This window comes from Colossoma macropomum, unplaced genomic scaffold, assembly GCF_904425465.1.
Source record: "Colossoma macropomum unplaced genomic scaffold, Colossoma_macropomum, whole genome shotgun sequence".
NCBI classification, from domain to species: Eukaryota; Metazoa; Chordata; class Actinopteri; order Characiformes; family Serrasalmidae; genus Colossoma; species Colossoma macropomum.
The window spans coordinates 49,723,508-49,745,749 of NW_023494789.1; the positions used below are offsets into that span (position 1 = coordinate 49,723,508).

The 22,242-nt window shown below is 38.0% G+C and overlaps 1 protein-coding gene across 1 annotated transcript in view; it reads right to left on the minus strand.

Annotated features, from left to right (window-relative positions):
- Positions 1-3,011: 3,011 nt before the first annotated feature.
- The window catches only part of matn4 (matrilin 4), a 62,031-nt gene continuing 42,800 nt past the window's right edge, over positions 3,012-22,242 (minus strand). The window contains 6 exon segments of the mRNA XM_036571561.1: positions 3,012-3,988; positions 9,329-9,433; positions 11,826-11,978; positions 14,729-14,798; positions 14,800-15,143; positions 15,796-15,918. Coding sequence (XP_036427454.1) covers positions 3,930-3,988; positions 9,329-9,433; positions 11,826-11,978; positions 14,729-14,798; positions 14,800-15,143; positions 15,796-15,918 — 854 coding nt within the window. The 3' untranslated portion in view covers positions 3,012-3,929.

Genomic DNA, 22,242 nt, shown 5'->3' on the forward strand with positions numbered 1-22,242 from the left:
TTAAACAGCTGATCATCTGAGCTGCTGCTTTGTTGGAATGAAAACCTGCAGCTGCACCGGCTCTTTGCTTATTAGGTTGGACACCACTGCTATACATCCTATACATCACAGATGTCCAGTCTTTTCCGCAAAGGGGGCAACGCGACTGTAGGTTTTCATACAGATTTAACCTGCACATTCTTTTAGGTCTGGTATGCTAAACCATATCTAGATTTGTAAGAAACTATAAAATAATAAAACATTTATTCATATATATTATTTCAAGTGAAATGTATGAAAATTGCAGCCGCACCGGCCCTTTATGGATAAGATTTGACATCCATGATGTATAGGATGTATAGCAGAGGTCATAGCTAAAGCTATGGTGTGTGGGTGATACTAGACAAGACAGCATATTCAAAAAGAAGGCCTTTGTAGTAGTTTGATAAGCCTGTAAACCTACTGGTTTGATTCAGTCTGCATTTCATTTGATTTTATTAATATTACATTTAATATTATTTTATTCTGTCTTAAAACCAATCACGCCATGTATTTTATGTAGTTGGGAAAAAAGTAAAAGGAAAATTTCAGTGGTCAAACTAATTCAGACACTCAGGCAGACACAAGTACTTCAAATAAACAAGATTACAGTTTGTCTTATCTATCAATTCGTCCATGTTGACAGGGTTTTGATTCTGAAAATGCACAGAGCTCCATTACTTTCAATTATAGTAATGCTGTTCATGTTCTCCAGCAAGATAATTAAAAACACTTCTTGTTCTAATGTGTGTTTTCCATAGCCGAGAACAAGACCCTGAGGCAGACTGCAGTACCTTCAGGGTAATTAACGAGGGCTAGAGGGACCCTCTGACATTTCAGTCTCCACCGGGTCCTGACTAAAAGAGCCAGGACTGAGAGACGTAGCTGAACCTCGAGCCCCTGAGCTCTCATTAGGCTCTTCAGGCAAAAGGTCAGCCCAGGCAGGGATAGCTGTTTTTCAAAAACACATAATGCATCCCAGGGACTAATTAGGACATCAGCGGAGATCGGCAGTAAAGTTCACGATGAGTTAAAGAGTTCCTAAAAAACATTTAAGGCCAATTAGGATCTGACAAGCTTTTGTTTTGGCTTGTTTATTTTGGTCTCTTTGGAAATTACCTTTTGATTGCGTGAGGAGACTGACACACCTCTGAGACTGAGGCACTGATGTTGATCACTAACAGGGCTGCGTATGTTTACAAAAGTTATTACAGCGTCTGCCTTAAGGGTGAAAAAGTTTTGTGACTCATTAAATGTTGACAAAGTTCACTACATATGGGAAAAGCCCCCAGCGTACTTAATTGCTCAATACAAGTAAAACACATCTAGACATAAAGGTAAACAACTCATTATTAGCTGACAATATCAACATGAGGAATTAGATATCAACTAGATTTAAGACAGTTTAACTTGCCAAGATACTGTTTTTTGCAGTGCATTAATCTCACTATCTATCTATGAATTAAATCACACTATGAAAAAATAATCTATGTGGCGATCCTAAACTCAGATGGTGTTTAATAAAACATAAAATATGATGTCTGCCATAACCTAAAAATCTAATCATTTGTAATTGCATGCAGGAAATTAATCGCAATGATAAATCACCTATATTCAAATAAAATACAGGTTTGCATTGATTATTTCAACAATGAACCTTTTTTCCTTAAGTGGTATTAGCATGCCTTGTTAAGCCATGAGAGTGCACCCTTTAGGCTCACTTTGTAAATAATTGCTAAAATTAAAAAAAATAAAAACAAAAACACTATGATGAATGATTCTTAAAAGAATGTCCAGAATGCTACTGGTCATGTTCTTCTGCTAAATCTTTCAAAATGAAATGCGACATTTATGCCTAGAGCAATACACTCGTATAGGAAATGTACTCATTAATCTCTATATTTAGTGAATATTATGAACATGGTCCATTTTTTTCCTGCAGATTTTTGAAAATGTTTTTTTTCAGGACCACCTTCAAAAGCTGTTTTTTATATATTGAATTTGCCATTTGTTCAGGACAGCTGACCCACATTCATACAAATGTCATACAAGAATTATACTGGCCCAAAACTCAGTTACAGACAAAATTATGTCTGTTTACTTGAGGCCCTCAATCCTTTTTAAGTACTCCAATTTCTGTGATTTTTCACAATAAAGGTGCAAGTGAAAGTGTTGCGAGTATAAAAGAATTAAGTGAAAATATTTCCCAAGAGTTTTCATTAATTAAAGGGCCCATATCTTGTAAAACCAAATTTCTGTAGCTTTATAGCTTTATTGAAAATAAAACATACTGTTCACTTTTCAGTCCATACAGTCCATATATGGGAACTAAGCTGCAAAACCAGCTTCATTTTCATGGTTAAATGTATTGTTTTCGGTGAGATCATGAAAACCAAAGCATATATAGCTGTTGCTACATACATACATACATACATACATACATACATACATACACACACACACACACACACACACACACACACACACACACACACACACACACACACAAATCCTTGTATCTCTGAAATGATAACAGGAGAAGGAAAAACCTACTTTACTTTTAATGTAAGTCAATGGAACCAGACATTTTGGGCCATTTCTTTTAGTCCATTCATCATAAAATTTACACACAATGTAAAAAGGTAACAGGTATTTTCAAATTGTCAAACTGAAAAATGTCAAAAATGGAGATAAAGTTTTCTTCTGACAACAGCGATAAATTAAAGACACTAACAAAAACAGTCTGTTTAATTCTAAGGGATAAAGATAGTTGTTTTTTTTTAACATAAAACCAGACAAAAGTTCAAGAAAAATGTAGATTATGGTTTACTTAAGGCAAAATGATAAAACTACAGGAACCATAATAATAACAACAACTATATTTAGTTTTATAATATAATCTGTTTCCTAAAAGACCTACAATCTCTCTTACCAAAAGAGAAGTATTTGTAAGCCAATTTAAAGAGGTTACATGAATCAACCAACAACAGCACTCTGAAAAGTTAAGTCTTTATTTCATCTGGTGAAAGAATATAAAGAATCCTCATACATTACAAAAAATGATTATTAGAAAACATATAAAAGCACAAGGACAAAATACAGACGAGTATTAAAAAACATGGCATTTTCACACGACTGAAAACAAAATAGGTCAAAGCTACTTTAGGTAGATATTCTCAACTGAGAAATGTTTCATAGAGATCTTCTACTGAAAATCCCATTTAGCCTAGAACTAAACTGTTAAAACTACTGCAGTGGGTTTTGATTGTTTTGTCACTTTCCATAATTCAATCTCCAACCTATATGCAGTCCACTATAAGCCTTTACAATGCTATGAGGGCACTCAAGGGATGGTGACAACTGCTTTGGCCTCATTGTATTTTACTGATTAAGTGACACTGATTTGCCTGTTTTGTAAATTGTTGTTAAGCTGACTGTGGTTTAAAGAGGTATTTCATTCATAGCTTGTTTCAGTACAGATAATTACAACTCTAACATGATCTTATGTCCAAACACTTGTATACGTTTGGTAGAATTGAAACGCCAAAACACCATTTTGAGTTCAATGGACATACAGTACACTAAGGAGAGGTAACAATATATAACTACCGAATGCTGATACAAGCTTTGCCATAAATATTTCTCATAGCCATTTAAAGCAGATCAAGTATAAATAGGGTATATTGACAATTGTATCCCACACAGGAATTCACATGTTGAACTCCGGTGCATGTATGGTCATGCACGGCGATTCCAAATTTAGGTACGGTTCATTTGCTTGTTCTGTACCCACAGAACGTTGGTTTTGGTAGAACTCTTTTCTGGGGCCAGACTAGGCCATCACTTGAGTGCCCCCCCTCAAAGGGAGCTCAGCACCTAAAGCCCACAGGCTTGCAGATGATGTTCCAGCCTCATTTTCTTGTGAGCAGTTGAGTCTCCAGCTTCTCCAATCGGACAGTCATTGCTGACAGTAACAGATAATTAAGGGAAACAGGACATAATGTTGTGAAAAGGTTTCATAAGACAGGTTTGGATACAGGTGTAACATTTTTTGAGATTCTGAAATACGCAAAAAGATGGTTCTTCAAGGGTTCTTTAGTAAAGAAAATGGTTCTATAGAACCAAGAGTACTCAAAGAAAGCTTTACATGATTAATGGGTCCTTTGCATAGTGAAAGCGTTCTTCAGATTGATAAAAAATGTGTTGTATGTGGTTCTATATAGCACCAAAAAGAGTTCTGCCAAGCTTGTAACAATAGAAGAACCATTTTTGGTGCTATATAGGGCCATTTTCAAAAAAGTTCTATATAAAACCATCTACAGCACATTTTCCATCGGCCTGAAGAACCCTTTCATGATGCAAAGAACCCTTTAAATCATGCAAAAAGATGGTGCTTCAGTGGTTCTTTAATAAAGAAAATGGTTTTATATAGAGCCATGAACACTCAAAGAACCCTTTGCATGAAAATGGTTCTTCTATTGTTACAAGCTTGGCAGAACCCGTTTTGGGTCTTAAATGAATTTACTGAGGTGATGGAGTATGAATTGGGTGATTGTGTACATTGGGGTTGAGGTGGCTCAGAGCCAGGTTTGAACTCCGAGCAGCTACTGCTGCGCCACCGGGAAGCACAGGTGAAGAAAAAGGCAAATGAAGGGAACACTGAAAGCAGCTTGTTCAAACAAAGACTGAGATAGAAAAGTGAAATAAAAGATATCAGAAAACAAAAAACACAGAGGAAGGTTGGCTTTATGTTTCACCTGTTTGGACTTTGAGGAGCAAACCCTTTTTGTATGGCTTGGAACCATTTCTTGTTCAAGCCTTCTTTTTGGCTTTTAAGTAGTTTTGGGGCAATTTCTTTCTTTTGGTTTTCCACCCTTCTTTTCTTTTCCTTTCCCCACCTGGGCTAAGCACCATACCAGTCACCCCTCTACAAAGGTGTGACAAAGGGCTGCTGTTTGCCACAGCCTTAAGTAGAGGAGTCCACAGGTGTGCCAGGTTGGGCCTAATTAGCCCGAGGGCTTCTGGGAGTTGAAGTTCCCTGAACTTGTGGTGCCTCGCCGCCATTGCCCTCTGCTGGCGGCCGGCGGTGCAGGCTGGGCCCTTACATGGACTAACTTTAACTCGGACTATAACTGACTACACAGTGGGAGATGAGTGATTACTAAAAGATCCCTGACTCTAACATTCAGCTAAAAGGGGTAACATTGAGATATCTGCATGTTTTGGTGGCTAATCCCTTCAGAATTTCAATCAGCTATCCTATGGGCTCCCCCTTGAAATGCTGCCATTATACAGATTACAGATTTTACAATGAGCAATTTTACTACTACAAACTTGAAATAATCCCACATCGCCGATATGGCGCTTGATTTAGTTCCATCTACTGCTGCTCGTGTACACATCACTGAGTAGCAAGTGTGTGCTGCAGAAATTGCTTCTTGTAATTGGTATTCTCTATTATTGACACCAATACAGTATTTAATCGGTAGCATCATTACTGATACCTATACAGTACTGATTATCAGTGTAACACTAATCTCACAAAGTTCTCAACAAATTACACCCGCAGACCTATGGAGCTCTGCAGGTGACATCCCATATAAATAAAAATAATGCGTGGCCACGCCACATTTATGCATATTTATTTTTTAATTATATTTATTATACGGCCACAACTTAATAAGGCATAGGAATGAGATAATTATGTTGTGGCTACATCTTAGTAAGGCGTGTGAACAAGATCATGCCTTATTAAGCTGTGTTTAGGGCTTAATTATCTCATTCCCATGCCTTACTAAGTCGTGGCCACGACTTAATTATCTAGTTCCCATGCCTTGTTAAGTGGTGGCCACGCATTATTTTTATTTATACAGGATGTCACCAGCAGAGCTCCGTATAGACCCACTCAGTTAACCATACAACTTAAAAGCAGTTTTTATCTGTTTAGATTGAGCAACATGGACTGCAAACTGCATTTGACTTTACTTAAGAAGAATTTCAGAGCTCATAAATACAGAATCAGCTCAGCCAATCACTTAAAAAAAAACATTACAGAAAGAAACAATTTTGCTGCTCTGTTAAGATTTAAAAAGAGAATTAAAAATAAATTAATTAAAAATTAAAAACATTAACCCAGTGAATCTATCCAGTTTATGGCAAGTGCTACCACACTTGAATATCTGGATGCTTTTTCTTCCCATTTTTATTTGTCTTTCTATCTTTTAAAAGTGGATGGAAGTTATTTTTACCTTGAATACTATAACTGATATTGTTTCCTTACCAAATATTTTAATTTATATTATTTCCATTGCTTATTTGTTGCTGCATTTTACCAAAGAGTATTTCTTTTCTTAGAACCTGCAGCTCTGATTTTTGGTTTTCTTTTTGGTCATTGATTGTGCATTAGCTCATTAACATCTCAGTTTTGATTGGGTTTTAGTTGGAACTCATTAAAAAATGCAGTTGTAGGAGAGAGCAGTGCACTGATCACACCACAGTGACTTTATGAGCAGGACTTAATTACAGTGCTGCATATTTTGCACGCTGAAGCAAAGTTACTGCTGAGCTTTATTAATCTGGCCCACTGTGTCTGTGTCTTCCAATGTGTAGATTATTTTAGTTTTCTTGTTAAAATGATGTTATGATTTTTCACTTCTGAGAAAACATAAAAATAATAAGCAAAACAATAATCAATAAACTTTGAAACTGTGCATAAAACGCATCTACTGTCATTGGGGGATTTCTGTTACTGGACTCCAAAGCTGGACAGAGTGCTCTTTTGAGGCCAGATGAATGTCAGAATGAGAGATTAGGTAACAAAGAGGCATTGAAGCTGTGGTCTGCTTGGTCTGGACGGTTCCTGTGAGGAAGCAGACCAGAGAGGCCAGTCTGGAGTGATGTAAGAGACACTCTATACTCTCATTCTTTACAGAACAGCTTCTGTTTAAGGTCTTCTGACTTAAATAAATTATGTGAAAGGCCACACAAACAGCCAAAGAGACAGTTTAGTGAGTTGTGGTCAGCCCCTTTTATGTAGTGGAGTCCAGTAGTCTGAGACTGAAAATTCTTCTATTTTGCATTATTTTTTAACTTGATACACTGAATAAAATAGTGCAATAATAACCGTACAAATTATGTTGTCAGCATTACAATTTGAGTGAAAAGAATCTTTGAAATATTCACATGAATTTAGGAATTTGGTGGTGTGTCCCACTTTTGCTTTAATGACAGCATGCCCTCGAGCTGCATGAGCTCCACAAGTTTGGGCAAAAGGCTCTGGTGAGCAGATCAAATCCTCCTGAAAGTGATCCAAACACGAGAGTCAATGGAAAGAATAAGACTAAAAATCAAATCTGAACCTTTTTGGGCGAAGACCTTAACGTGATTCATGTCACAAGTGTGCTTAAATTTGAATGAAGACCAATAAACGTTAAATATCTGGGTCATTCTCCATTTGGAGGGGAAACCATGTCACAGGCTGCAGGGCTTAAAAAGATACTTTAAATATTAGACACAGCTCCAAACATCAGTATGTACATTTACACAGTTGACCTAAGATTAAATAACACTTTTCCAAAACCATTTTAATATAAAACAATATTTTTAAGAATTTAGGAATTTGTATAAAACAGATTCATCTTTACTTTTTGTATCATTAACGTTGTACTACCTTTAGAAAATTTATTTTATTTAAATAATTCATTTGTCAGAGATTTTGGTCACTGGTGTTATCAGGCCTCTTATAATACATTTTAACACAGTATTTTCAGCTCTATTAAACTGCTTTTGGTCGAGGCTCATCAGAGAGGAAGCAGCTCAAGGCCTGTGAAGGCGAGTCACACTCGCTTACTATATTTCATTAATTTATTAATTAAATATTTTTACTTCTATGTGTCATCTGTGTTATGTGCTTTAATGGCTGGATAATTAAAATTGTCATTTTTATTACTGATTTTAAATAGTTGCACAAGGTCACCTGAACCACCAACGAGTCAGCCAATTTACAAAATCCTCAGTTTTAACCAGAATGTCACTGGAGTCATCGTCACTGGTGTTATACCATATTCATACAACACCAGTGACTGTAAAATATGTTTGGAATTAAGCTTTGCTTTCTGCATATATGATAATAGGAGATGTTAATGGATGTATTAAGATAATTTAGTTTTGGGATGAAAGAATTTGATTTTTTAAAAACGTATCCACTTAAATTCTCACTCCACATGGAGAATTACCTATTTTTATTCATTTTACTTATCATAGCTATTCTTTGTTTTAAGTGTTTCAAAATTCAAAACTTTCTGTTTCCAGGTTTAAATAAAAAATTGCAGATTTTTAAAGCAGTCTCAGACTTTCAGGACCCACCATATGTCCTGGCTGCCCCTCAATACAATACAATGTACACCGATCAGGCATAACATTATGATCACCTCCTTGTTTCTACGCTCATTGTCCATTTTATCAGCTCCACTTACTATATAGGTGCACTTTGTAGTTCTACAGTTACAGACTGTAGTCCATCTGTTTCTCTGCATACTTTGTTAGCCCCCTTTTACCCTGTTCTTCAGTGGTCAGGACCTCCATGAACCCTCACAGAGCAGGTACTATTTGGGTGGTGGATCATTCTCAGTACTACAGTAACACTGACGTGGTGGTAGTGTGTTAATGTGTGTTGTGCTGGTGCGAGTGGATCAGACACAGCAGTGCTGCTGGAGTTTTTAAACACCTCAGTGTCACTGCTGGACTGAGAATAGTCCACCAACCAAAAATATCCAGCCAACAGTGTCCTGTGACCACCGGACGGACTAGAGGATGACCAACACAAACTGTGCAGCAGCAGATGAGCTATCGTCTTTGACTTTACATCTACAAGGTGGACTGACAAGGTAGGAGTGTCTAATAGAGTGGACAGTGAGTGGACACAGTGTTTAAAAACTCCAGCAGCACTGCTGTGTCTGATCCACTCGTACCAGCACAACACACACTAACACACTACCACCACGTCAGTGTTACTGCAGTGCTGAGAATGATCCACCACCCAAATAGTACCTGCTCTGTGAGGGTCCATGGGGGTCCTGACCACTGAAGAACAGGGTAAAAGGGGGGTACAGTCTGTAATTGCAGAACTACAAAGTGCACCTATATAGTAAGTGGAGCTGATAAAATAGACGGAGAAATAAGGAGGTGGTCATAATGCTATGCCTGATCGGTGTATATTAGCACCATTTTTAAATGATTATGTCACTTGGTTTGTTCTGCTGGAACTATGGATAATATTTTGGTTGGTGAGACCTGGAGCTGTAAAGGATATGTTTCTGGTTGAGCTGGTTCAGAGTGGTCATGGTGGCCTGCTGGAACTCCACAAGGCTGTCACAGGCACAGGGGTCCTTCACCTCAATTTCACCCTGACTTTCCTCTGAAAAACATTAAAAAGGACAGACATCAGATTTTATATTAGGAACATGATTCAACACTGGTGCAAGAATGCTTACATACAGTAGACTAATACACTGAATGCTGTTTGTTCAGCCCCTACTGAAAAACAATATCCTCAGTGTCCACTAGATGGTGCTAAATAACAATTTATCAGACGTCATATAGAAGCTCAGTCCACATGCTTACACTCTTGCCAAGCCAAAAAAGCTCCATAAGTTTGCACTGAAGTCCTTGTAGTTATTGGATAATAAGCCTTAGTATGTAATAAGCCTGGAATGTTAAGGGGTTAAACCTGCTCCACTGGATTCTTAGAACGGATTTTCTTTTTTCCAATGAAATGGTAGAGGTCTCCCGTGAAACTGTTCACAACATTATCCAGTAAATAATAGACTGGTTTAATTTAATTCTGCTATTATGGTAGATTGTTCTTGTTGTCTCTGATTTGATGAAACCACTAATCACCTCTTTAAGGACTGTGTCTACTGCAAAGTTTTCTGTAATGATTTTTCAATTTGTTTCAGAAGAAAAGTATCTCGTAACTCAAGCCTCCTTCAAAAGTCACCCTTTGTTGGTGCAAATGCTAGAGAACTGGATTGTGAATATTTTGTTATGTTAGGCAAAACTGTACATACACAAATATACATCAAAAAATGTTTTTGTTTTCAAAAAACCTTGAAATGTATTTATGAACCCTAAATCAATCAAAGAACCTTCCAGAAATTAATACTGTTGTATATTGTACTACTTATAAACTGGTGTGATGTGGCTTTTGTAACTCTTTTGCTATCTGCTGTTAAACTGTTCATCTCCTTGCATGAATGTATTGCACTGTTCAATAACGCATATCTCAATAGGGTCTTGTGCAGGAGTGTCAAACTCAACCACTAAAGGGGCCATATTAAAAAATCTCAACAAATCTGCGGGCCAGAGAAAAAAAAAATGATTCCATTTTTAATTAATGTTGTGCTGTAACCTGAACTGGCCACTGTTTATTCAAAATACACGCAGTAAAATACAGACTTGTAAGAGACCTTGAAGTATTACATGAATACTCAGTGGGTGTGTCTCAAAACCTAGTGAGCTCTCTACATAGACAGCATTTTACGTCACAATATGCGCGCTCCCGACAAGAAGGCTGTCCCAATTCTTAGATATCTCAAATATGCTGCCTACTGAGGTCTCTCATTTTGCCCAAATATCAAGAGAGCATCGGATGTTTCCTTAGCCGCTGAGGCAATCCCGCAATGCAGCGCGGCGCAACTTTAGTTTCAACATGGCGGGCAGAAGCGCTTCGCCGAGCAGCAACGTCATCTCCAAATGTAAGTTATTCTGATTTTCTGGGGTATTTATCTGTTTTTTAGTCATAAAGGTGCTCAAATATCCTATACTTTCCGCGTTTGACCACAACTATTGTCTATTTTGCTGTTTCATTCAGAGCAAATACAATTAAAATCGCTATATCAACTGCCAGAGCAGGATCCATGTTGGCTAAATGTGATTCTGACGGCTGAGGTAAGTAAACGCCGGTCTCGTGCAGTGCGCGGGAACAAGCGGCGACGTCACTGCTGTCTAACTAGAGTGTCTCATTTATCTATCTTATAAAGATAGATGACAGTTGGAATGCTGCCTACTTAGACAGCTGCCTATGTAGACAGCGGCAGGTTTTGAGACACACCCAATATATTCGAACTGAAATGTCCCATGGAGCTCAGTCTTTTAAACCTACCTATTTGATTGAACTAGACATCTTTTTTTGCTGCAAGTTCATTAGATTACAGGAGATTCGATTAAGTGACCCTTATTGGTCCCACAACAGGGAAATTTCACCTCCGCAATCAGTGCAGTGAGACACCACATACACACTAGTAAAGACATACACTAGGGGGCAGTAAGCACACCTGCCTGGAGCGGTGGGCAGCCCTACCCGCAGCGCCCAGGAAGCAGTTGAGGGTTAGGTGCCTTGCTCAAGTACTGTCGGCTCAGGGGATCGAACCAGCAACCTTCCGGTCACAAGGCTGGCTCCCTAACCTCCAGCCCACAACTGCCCTCTTAGTATTAATACTAATACTTGAGCTCAGTTTCTGAGCTGCTGAGCTGACGTTCGCTGAAATGCAGTTAGTGTGTTTGGTGATATGACTGGTGTGAAACTGAGGTGTAACCGCTGTCCCATAGATTGTTATTAGGGGTAGGAGAGTCAGAGTGCACCTTAGATTGCAATACATGCTGGGGACTGTAGTGCAGCACGGGCTAATATTAATAGAAAATTAAAATACTTTTGCGGGCCGGACAGGATTATGTCTAATGGCCTGCACGGTGTTCGCTGTGTAATTTCAAACCTCTTTACCTTGTGTTGCTCTGTTTTCCTCTCATACCTGCACAGACATTGAGTTTGAGGTTCTCTGCAATCTGGCTGATGGCAGTGAAGTCAGCAGTGTAGAAGAAGTGCTTCTCCACAGGTTCAGAGGCAATCAGTCTCAGCTCATCCTCCACAGCTTTGCCCACACCAACAGCATACATAGTGATGCCTGTAAAACAGGATAATGCAGCTCTTGAGCACAGCATAAATGTGTTGATGCTTCAGATGAACATATAAGACCCATTTCCTGCTACAGGTAGACCAAAAGTAGTGTAAGAGATTTTCTAAATGGACTGAGCTCTAATCAAAAGGCCCTTTTATACTGACCAGTCTTTGGTCCCTCCAACACTGTACAGTGTTATATTTCCCTGCTTTAACAAACCTGAATGAGAAGCTCATTTTACATTTCTTTTCCTCTTCTTTCTACTTTATGGTGATTGGCAAAAGACACTAAGGCTGGATCACTTAGTGATTTATTGATAATTAACAATAAACGCCATAAAATCATCAGTAAAAAATTTACTTTTACATGTGACTGCATCTTAACTGTGAAAATTACAATAAAGAATGTTCTAAAGAATGTTATATATATATATACACCAATCAGGCATAACATAACTCTGACTTTACATCTACAAGGTGGACTGACAAGGTAGGAGTGTCTAATATAGTGGACAGTAAGTGGCCACAGTGTTTAAAAACTCCAGCAGCACTGCTGTGTCTGATCCACTCGTACCAGTGCAACACACACTAACACACCACCACCACAGCAGTGTTACTGCAGTGCTGAGAATGATCCACCACCCAAATAGTATGTTCTCTGTGAGGGTCCATGGGGGTCCTGACCACTGAAGAACAGGGTAAAAGGGGGCTAACAAAGTATGCAGAGAAACAGATGGACTACAGTCTGTAACTGTAGAACTACAAAGTGCACCTATATAGTAAGTGGAGCTGATAAAATGGACAATGAGCGTAGAAACAAGGAGGTCATAATGTTATGCCTGATCGGTGTATATCTTTTTCATACAGGCTATGCATATATTACAAATCTGTCTTACATACATAATAACCAGGGGTAGCTGTAAGTCAGTACTCATTTGAATTTATTATATGTGTCTCAAATTATTGTACATTGTACTATTTAAATTGTAGGGATTTAAATTAAAAAGCAAATTAATTTAATTACCACGATTTGCAGTCAGATGATATAGGCCTAGTACAGGTCAACAGTTTTTAACAATATTAGTCAAGACCTGTCATTGTTGTTGCAGTTCTTCCTGCTGTTCTAAACTAAAGATATTGCAGGTGCAGACTGGATGTAGTCACTTACATTATCTGGCCAAGATCTGTTTTGGGCATATTAGCATTTTTATCTGTAGGCCACTTTGAGCTCACATGCTGTTTGCCAGGAGGCAGCAGTGCCATATCTGTGCCATAAGTGGACAAAATCTGTTTTGGGACATGTGGGCCAAATCTGTGTCTTCAATATGTGGGTCACCCTTGGCTCACATGCAGATTGCCAGTCCTGAGAGTGGGCCAGCAGTGCCATATCTCAGCCAGAAGTGGCCCACATCCACATGCTATCTGATTTTTGAGGATAAAAAATGGACCAATGTGCCATTTTATTAAACATGCACACAAAGACAAGGGATAAAAATGGATCCACTGAGTGGTAACAGTGATGAAGTTATCACTTTTCTTTGAATAATATCTGAATAAAATCCTGCCCCCAAATTCCTCTAGTGTGGCTCTTTTAATGTCTGGAGTAATAACACAAGCCAAACAAACAAAACAGACAAAAAAAATCATTAGCTAATGTAACTGTTCTCCATACACACATCTACATACTTACTTGGAGTTTTGGGACTTTCAGCCATGCTAACTTACGTTACACCAATTGACTAAACAGAGATAAATAAACATGAATGTATATCTGTGAAGCTAACAACAGGCTTGTTGTCCATAAGACAATGTTGATGAACATTGTCCCCTATTTTGAGCTCTGCCTTCACGAGATGTTGGTTGAAATTTCACACTCTAATAAGTCTACGTTCTCCAACATTTAGCCCAAATTTCTCATGGCTATCCCCAGACATTCTTGTTACAAGATCCCATCTGGAGACTAACCATAAGCTTTAGTAATGTTTATGTTTTCAAAAATTACCATCTGTTTTGATGTGTTTTTGTTTGTTTGTTTGTTTGTTTTCTTTGTGTAAACCTCAGCCTGAAAAAGCCTTAAAGCTTTGTGCCCCCCTCTGGTGCAAATGGAAACTGTTCTAGATAAACTAAATGTTACCGCAAAATACTTACACTCTTAAAAAAGATTATTCTTCAAGGGTTCTTTAGTGAAAAAATGGTTCTTTATAGAACCATGAACACTCAAAGAATCCTTTGCATGATTAAAGGGTTCTTTGCATCATGAAAGCGTTTTTCAGACTTATGGAGAATGTGCTGTAGATGGTCCTATCAAGAACCTTTTTAAAAATGGCTCCATGCAGCACCCAAAAGGGTTCTTCTATTGTTATGATGCCAAGCTTGTAACAATAGAAGAACCCTTTTGGGTGCTATATAGAACCCTTTTCAAAAAGGTGCTTTACGGAACCATCTATAGCACATTAATGCAGGTTTTCCATCAATGTGAAGAACCCTTTCATGATGCAAAGAACCCTTTAAACATGCAAGGGGTCTTTGAGTGTTCATGGTTCCATACAGAACCATTTTTTTCACTAAAGAACCCTTGAGAAACCCTCTTTTTTAAGAGTGTATGGTTTTAAATAGATAATATGTCAGTATTTATTGATAATTTCATTCTAAATGATCTATTGTTTGAAATGTTGTATCATTCAGGCCTGAATTAAACTGATTAAAAACACTGATTAATCTTACACTTTTATGTTGCCCAATTATGTCATTGCTTACCTGCATCCTTGGCTTTCTTGGCCCACTCTGTAATGTCGTCTTGAGAACGACCATCAGTAAACACCAGTCCCGATCCGGGGGATGTTCCTTGAGGCAGCGCGAGCACCTTCGGCCTCAGAGAAACTGTTCTCCACCATGTGTTTCAGTGCCAGCCCAGTCATGGTTCCCTTCTCCATATATTCCACCTTCATCACAGCAGCCTTGATCTCCTCCTTGCTCTTGTACATGCTGAGTGGGAACTCAGTCCTCACTCTGCTGGAGTACTGAACGAGACCCACACGTGTTCCGTGACCAGAGACATCTAGCTGGTCCACGACCTGGTTGACGAATTGCTTAACAAGCTCAAAATTCTGGGGCCGAACGCTCTTAGAGCCATCAATAAGGAGGACCAGGTCAATGTTGGAGGATCTGCAGCCTGCAAGTGACAGAAAGCATGTTGTAGGTAATGAGATTCACAAAATGTAGTATGTCGCTGCTGTCGGAACAAAAACTCATATCTCCAAAATGGTAACTTTACAGGAGAACAAAAAAACATACTTTACTTTCAATGAAAGTCAATGGAACCAGACATCTTTCCAAGTAATTTTGGCCCATTTCTTTTGGTTCAATCATCATGAAATTTACAGAGAATATAAAAGTCAACAGTTATTTTCAAATTATGTCAAAAAGTGAAAAACTACAAAAATGGAGAAGGTTTTGGTCTGACAGCAGCGTTTTTATGTTACCCAGAGGCGTCAAGCTCTCGGCAGATTCTCTGCATGAATGTCTTTTCTCTGCTTCTGTCACTCTGAATTCTGAACTCGTGAAGGCCTTGCTAATCAGCTGATGAGTTAAACCAAGTGTTTGATGAGGTAGAATGCTAAACTCTGTAGTGCTGTTGTCCGCTATGACTGGAGTCCTGACATGTGTTGTAACCTGTAAGCTCTGCTGGCCTGTTTCTCAAGGTTGTTATGAACATGCAAATAACTGATGTCTTTTGCCTGCTGTGTTATCTGAACAAACTCAAACCTGATCATGGAAAATCAAGGAAGATTTTAAACAGAATGAATAGATGTGAGTTTGCATACTTCCACAGCTCTTTCCATCGTCCTGTAGAAGATGACCTTCAGGGCAGATGCAGTAGTACGATCCTGGAGTACTCACACACTGGTGCTCACAGCCATGCTCCACGACATTGCACAGGTTGTCCGCTACACAACACACAAACAGACATAAAATGATTTGAAGAACTCAAAAGCAATTAAACAATAAATGTGATTACAAACCACATGCAGTTGGAAAAAGCATATGAACATACATTTCAGTATATTTGAAATACATGTCAAGTACATTACAGTCCATGCTGAAATACATCCCAATCACTAAAATATATTTCAGAATTTATTGCCATATTAACCAAATATATTTTTAAAATACATTTGTATTGTATGTATGTATGAGGAAATATTACACATGGAAATGTACCATACAAAAATGAATGAATGCTCTTCACTGTCTGATACCTTTAGAAATTAATTTGTTTTCCAGTATCTTAATTTTAAATCTGATCAAATGATCCTTTAACAGGACAGAAGCGAGTGTTGTAGATATTGATACTCTGTGAAAATGCAGTTATGATTTATTATCCTGTTTATGTGAAATACTTTGTATGTGTGAGTCTCACTGCAGACGTACATGGTTAATGTAAAGTACAGTGCAGATCACAGAAGTCAGTACTGTTTAGTTACGTCTGTAATCTTTGTGAAAACTACAAACAAATAAAAAAATATAATAACATATACAAATAAATGCATTTAAAATATTTGGGTAACACTTTATTTGGACAGTCCACTTTAGATGCTTTGTAGATACTTAATTTGCTTAAAAATCACGTTCAACTAAATATCTACTAAATTGACCATAATTGTCTTTAACTCTAAACTTGGCTACAATCCTAAACCCTAACCTTAACCTCAACCCAAAACCTAAACCCAACCCTCACCCTGGTCTTAGCCCTAACCCAAATCAACAGATAGTTTGTTAACAATTTGAGCATCTGTAGATAATCTGAGACCAAAACATATTGAACAAATACATTTTTGGCCATTTTCATATATTGCAAAAAATATATTTGATGAATACATTTGGAAAATACTTTTAAAATGCATTTTGAAAAATATATTTAACATGTTTTGGCCATTTTTATACATTGCAAAAATATTTTTGATGAATACATTTGGATTTTTTTTCCATATGGGAGGTAAGGAAAAGTTGTGGCAAATACTTTGAAGATTAAACTGCAATCACTGAACATTAACCAACCCTAACCCTGATTACAGCTTCGTCCAAACAAATCCATGTGTATCCCTATACACAATACTTTGTGTGTTGACATCTTCATACCAACAAACTTTTCTGGATTTAGGGAAGTTTTTGAAAATGTGTTTTAAAAGTATTTATAAGCTATATTCTGTGATCATAGTCTTTTCAAGTAATAACAACATATTGACATAATACATATTGCAGTATGTGCTGCGTTTAGCCAGCAATGACTGGAGACACACAGAACTGAAAATGTAATCAAGTTTTATGATGACAAGATGCAAAGTCAGACTGTTTGTTGGCTTATAGACCCCGTCCTTTTGCCCTCACTGACAAAACAGCCTTTGCTTTAAAAAACGCTAACAGTAGACATTTATTTCAGTTTATCGAAGTCATTTTCCTTTGGGCTAACACTTTAGGCACTAAAGTCTATGAATTTAATAGTTCTAGCTAGTGTAAACTGATTTGTAACCTCCTTACCACCAAAACCAGAAATCTTCATGCATGTGAGCTGAAACCTCACAAAATAAGTCACTTTGTGTATATGATGTGGATGTCAGTATAGCTGACCTAAACCTCTGTGGTGTCTCTGGACTGTTATTGCCACTATTGACTGTTTGGTGACAGTGTACAATATAAATCTGAGCTGTTGTTCCACACAGATTAGCTCAAGTGTTCAAGTACTTAAGATTTGTTTGCTTTAATAAAAGTCCTCATTTACTTAAATCTTGCTTGTCTGTTCCTCCTCTCTGATTTGCACTGCTATGCTCCTAGACCAGGCATGTCAAACTGATTAACTTCCAGGCCAAAGTGCTTCAGACATCAGTGTTTACCCTCATCTAACACTTGCTAATTATCTGATGAGCTGAATTCGATGTGTTAAATGAGGCAGCGTGCTGAAGTCTGCAGTGCTTTGGCCCGCGAAGACTGGAGCGTGTCCTAGACTAGGGGTCAGCAACATGCGGCTTTTTTACTGCCCTGTTTTGGCTCCAGAGCAGAATTAGATGTTTAGGTGAAAATAAAACAATCCTCCTTTACAGTAAAATAAAGCTCTGCTAAATGTTCAACACAGTTTTAACACAACAGTCTCATCTAGCTAGCAGCTAACGAAAAGGCAAAAAGGAAGAGTTAAGACCAAAATGGATTATTCAGATACAAATGGAATTATTTGCATTTATAATCACTCCAGCTGGTTTCCTGATACGTTTAATCTGCTATGAGAAACTGTCAAACACTAAAAAGTCATAAAGCTGAAGTCAGTTTCTCATTCGAATTATCCCATTCCACCTTAAATGGTGCAGCGTGCTGTATTAGATAAAGTATTGTATTAACCCATAGGACCCGGAGACAAAACAGTAGGTCACTTCTAGCCTTCATAACTTCAGAACGGTTTAAGATACAAACATGATCCAGATATCAGGACATTCAGCAGACCCACCCCTAACAAGCAAGCATGATGTCATTGAGCTGTGACATCAGCACCAGTGAGTAATTTGGCTCAGAACATCACCTAAAATCCTGATATTATTGTTCTGCTGTTTGGCCTTCATATTCCAACAAAGGGTTAAAACAGTGACATGATTCACACATCAGATCACTCATCAGACTCTGCTTCACCATCCAGAGTGATTTCATCCACCTGTGACCGTCCATCAGCCAGAGATCCAGCTCCAAAATCACCCAAACCACCCACTACTGTTATAGTACATCTCTGCTTTTAGCCTTCATATTATAAACAAAGGGCTTTCAATTTACATTGATTTTGAGTATTAAACCAATAAAAAAAACACGTCCGCCTTATGTTAGTTGTTTATTTTACTCATAATAACCAACAGAATGAATCACCATCAAAATTACTGCACTTTCAGCTCACAGACACTCCAGACTAACAATTTCTGAAAAGATAACTACAACCGCACTTGTTTTTAAGGTCTCTGTAATTAAAAAAATACAAAATTTAGCAGGTGATGGGTAAATTTTTGATCTGAAATGATCCAAATTAATAAAGATATAAAATTTCTGTTAGCATTTACATGTCAAACAATGGCATATCTGAGCAGCCCAGGGTCTTCTGAAAATAACAACATGCATGTGTGAGTGTCACATGTAAATACTTTATAATTGCAATTGTAATTGACCCCAAAAAATACCAAAACCACTCCCTGAAATTTTAGGTTTCTAAGGGTTAAGTATTCAGTCACCTTTGAGAAAAACAATAACTACACAGCAGCATGATGATTTAAAACATGCTCCCTTTGCAAAATTGTATGTGCAAAAATGATAAAGATATTTTGGTTTAAGCAGCAGAATCTCTCACTTCTGCCAACTGAAGTGTCCAGTGCTTTATGATGATTCCCTGCATATTCATGTCTGGCATGAAAGCCTTTGAACACAAAAAGATAAATCGATAGCAGTCGAGACTTTATTTTGGATTTGTCTGAACACACAGAGGAGTTAGAGACAAAGGAAATTGTCACAGCAAAATGGCAATCAGCTTGTAGTGCTGAGAACAGAAGAGAGCTACGATGCCAAATATCTGTGATATTAAACATGCCATTCAAACTATGAGATGAATGGTGGTTTGTGGAATGTGAAATTCATGAGAAAAGCAAAGTAGAGCTAAGTTTGCTGATTTGATGCAGACTGTAGAAAAGCAGGCTCTGTTTGCATTGGAACTTGCCTTTGGTGACATCCAAGATAAGCAGGCAAAGGAAGTTTCAAGAGTAAAAATCCAGTTATTTAAGCTGCAGATAAGCCCACAAAGTGCAGGAAGCATAAAAGCCCTGTTTCCCAGACATGGGAAAATCTACTCTTGGACTGAGTTGAAGCGTCAGTGGTGATTTACCACTGGAAATTCTTTTTAGTCAATGCACAAGCTTAATCTGAGGCTGCGAAAATGGCCCAAATTAAGAATGACAGAATGTGTCACCAAACCTCCAAGTCGGTACAGAGTAGTGGCAACATAGGTGTCCATCACAGGGTCCAAACTAGGATTCAATTCCCTGCCCAGTCAACATATCACACTTTACCAATGAGAGTACTTAGGCTAGACACCTAATGCTACATTCATGTAGCTCTGTAACATGACTCAAACTTAAATGTAAATCTATGCAAAATGTAAAGAACCTAACAGAAGGTTGAAATGTGTACTTGCAATGGTTCTTGTTAAAGTGATTGACTGTAAAAAAAATGGTAATATTTGGGTCATTCTACAGAAAAATCCACTTTTCTATCTGTCCATAGGAGTCACTGGCGTTACTGATCCTCATTGGTGTTACACATAAGAAAGGTAACACCAGAGACGTTTTTAATAAAAAATGCATTTTACAAAATGGCTGCTACAGAGCATCAAACCACATGTTGTCAATCATGGAATATCCACTAAAATATGGAATTTAATCCATTTGTTTTTTTTTCACAATGACCTCAGAATAAAGTCGGTCACACCAGTGACTTCAGCTAAAAGCTTCATATGAAATCATGAGCTAAATGAGAAAATCTCTGATAACTGAAAGACACAGTGGACTCACCATGTGCTTTTCTTCATAGATCCTCAGAAAACAGGTAAAAGGAAGTCGAGTGATGTCATCAGTGTGACTTTTATTTCAAAATAAGAGATTTTCTATAATGCAGTAACACCAGTGACACGACTCCTGGGGACCACAACTTTCATTATATATTTTATAATATTTATTTGGCATTTGTTTTCTTTATGTCATTTATATATTCCATAGTCATGTATAGATTATTGTAGTTAAAATTGCAGAAAAACGTGTTTTTTCTTCAAAATATGGCCTCAGCCTTCACACATGACTGTGAGGACGAGCTCTTCTGTGGTGCTTGGAATTCTAGATAATTGATTTAAAAAGTAATATTGCTAAATTGAGGCTCAAGAAGGTGTGATTGTTAAAATAACATTGTTTTATTTTAAAATATAAATAAATTGCAACTCTAACATGTTTTTCAAGTGTAATATATCTGTAAACGCTAGGGACACAAAAATGGACATTTCTGTAGAAGGACCCATGTTAGGCTAAATAACTTTAGAAAAAATGCATTATATGCCATACAACATTTTGCTCATAAGGAACATTTCTCTTAAATTGAACATATGAGGTCTTATGAGGTTGAATTTAGGCTTAACTTACGCATTCTAAGGCCCTGTTCATACCTGGTATTAGCACCCATCTCGAGTGATCTTATTACAAGTAAACAACAAGACACACACCAATCAGGCATAACAGGCCCCCTTTTACCCTGTTCTTCAGTGGTCAGGACCCCCATGGACCCTCACAGAGCAGGTACTATTTGGGTGGTGGATCATTCTTAGCACTGCAGTAACACTGATGTGTTGGTGTGTGTTGTGCTGGTACGAGTGGATCAGACACAGCAGTGCTGCTGGAGTTTTTAAACACCTCAGTGTCGCTGCTGGACTGAGAATAGTCCACCAACCAAAAATATCTAGCCAACAGCGTCCTGTGGGCAGCGTCCTGTGACCACTGATGAAGAACTAGAGGATGACCAACACAAACTGTGCAGCAGCAGATGAGCTATCGTCTCTGACTTTACATCTATAAGGTGGATTGACAAGATAAGAGTGTCTAATAGAGTGGACAGTGAGTGGACATGGTGTTTAAAAACTCCAGCTGCACTGCTGAGTCTGATCCACTCGTACCAACACAACACACACTAACACACCACCACCACGTCAGTGTTACTGCAGTGCTGAGAATGATCCACCACCCAAATAGTACCTGCTCTGTGAGGGTCCATGGGGGTCCTGACAACTGAAGAACAGGGTTAAAGGGGGCTAACAAAGTATGCAGAGAAACAGATGGACTACAGTCTGTAACTGTAGAACTACAAAGTGCACCTATATAGTAAGTGGAGCTGATAAAATGGACAATGAGCGTAGCCTAGCATCACCATGGACCTTGAAGACTTGTGATTGGATTTTATGACTGGAGGAAGGGTAGCAGGGTTGAATAGATTAACTATGTCAGTCTCTTGCTGCATTTGTTGCCAGAAAAACTGTCCTGCAAAATCCTTGTTTGTGTAAATGTGCAGGCGTTTACAGCTTCCTTCATATTTGTCTGCATTCATGTCAACAAATAAGTCTTGGTGCAATTTATGTTCTAATAGTTCAATTCAGCTGGACGTTCCAATAATACGGTCTGAATATGACAAGGCAGCTTTTAGTTACAGAGCTCCAT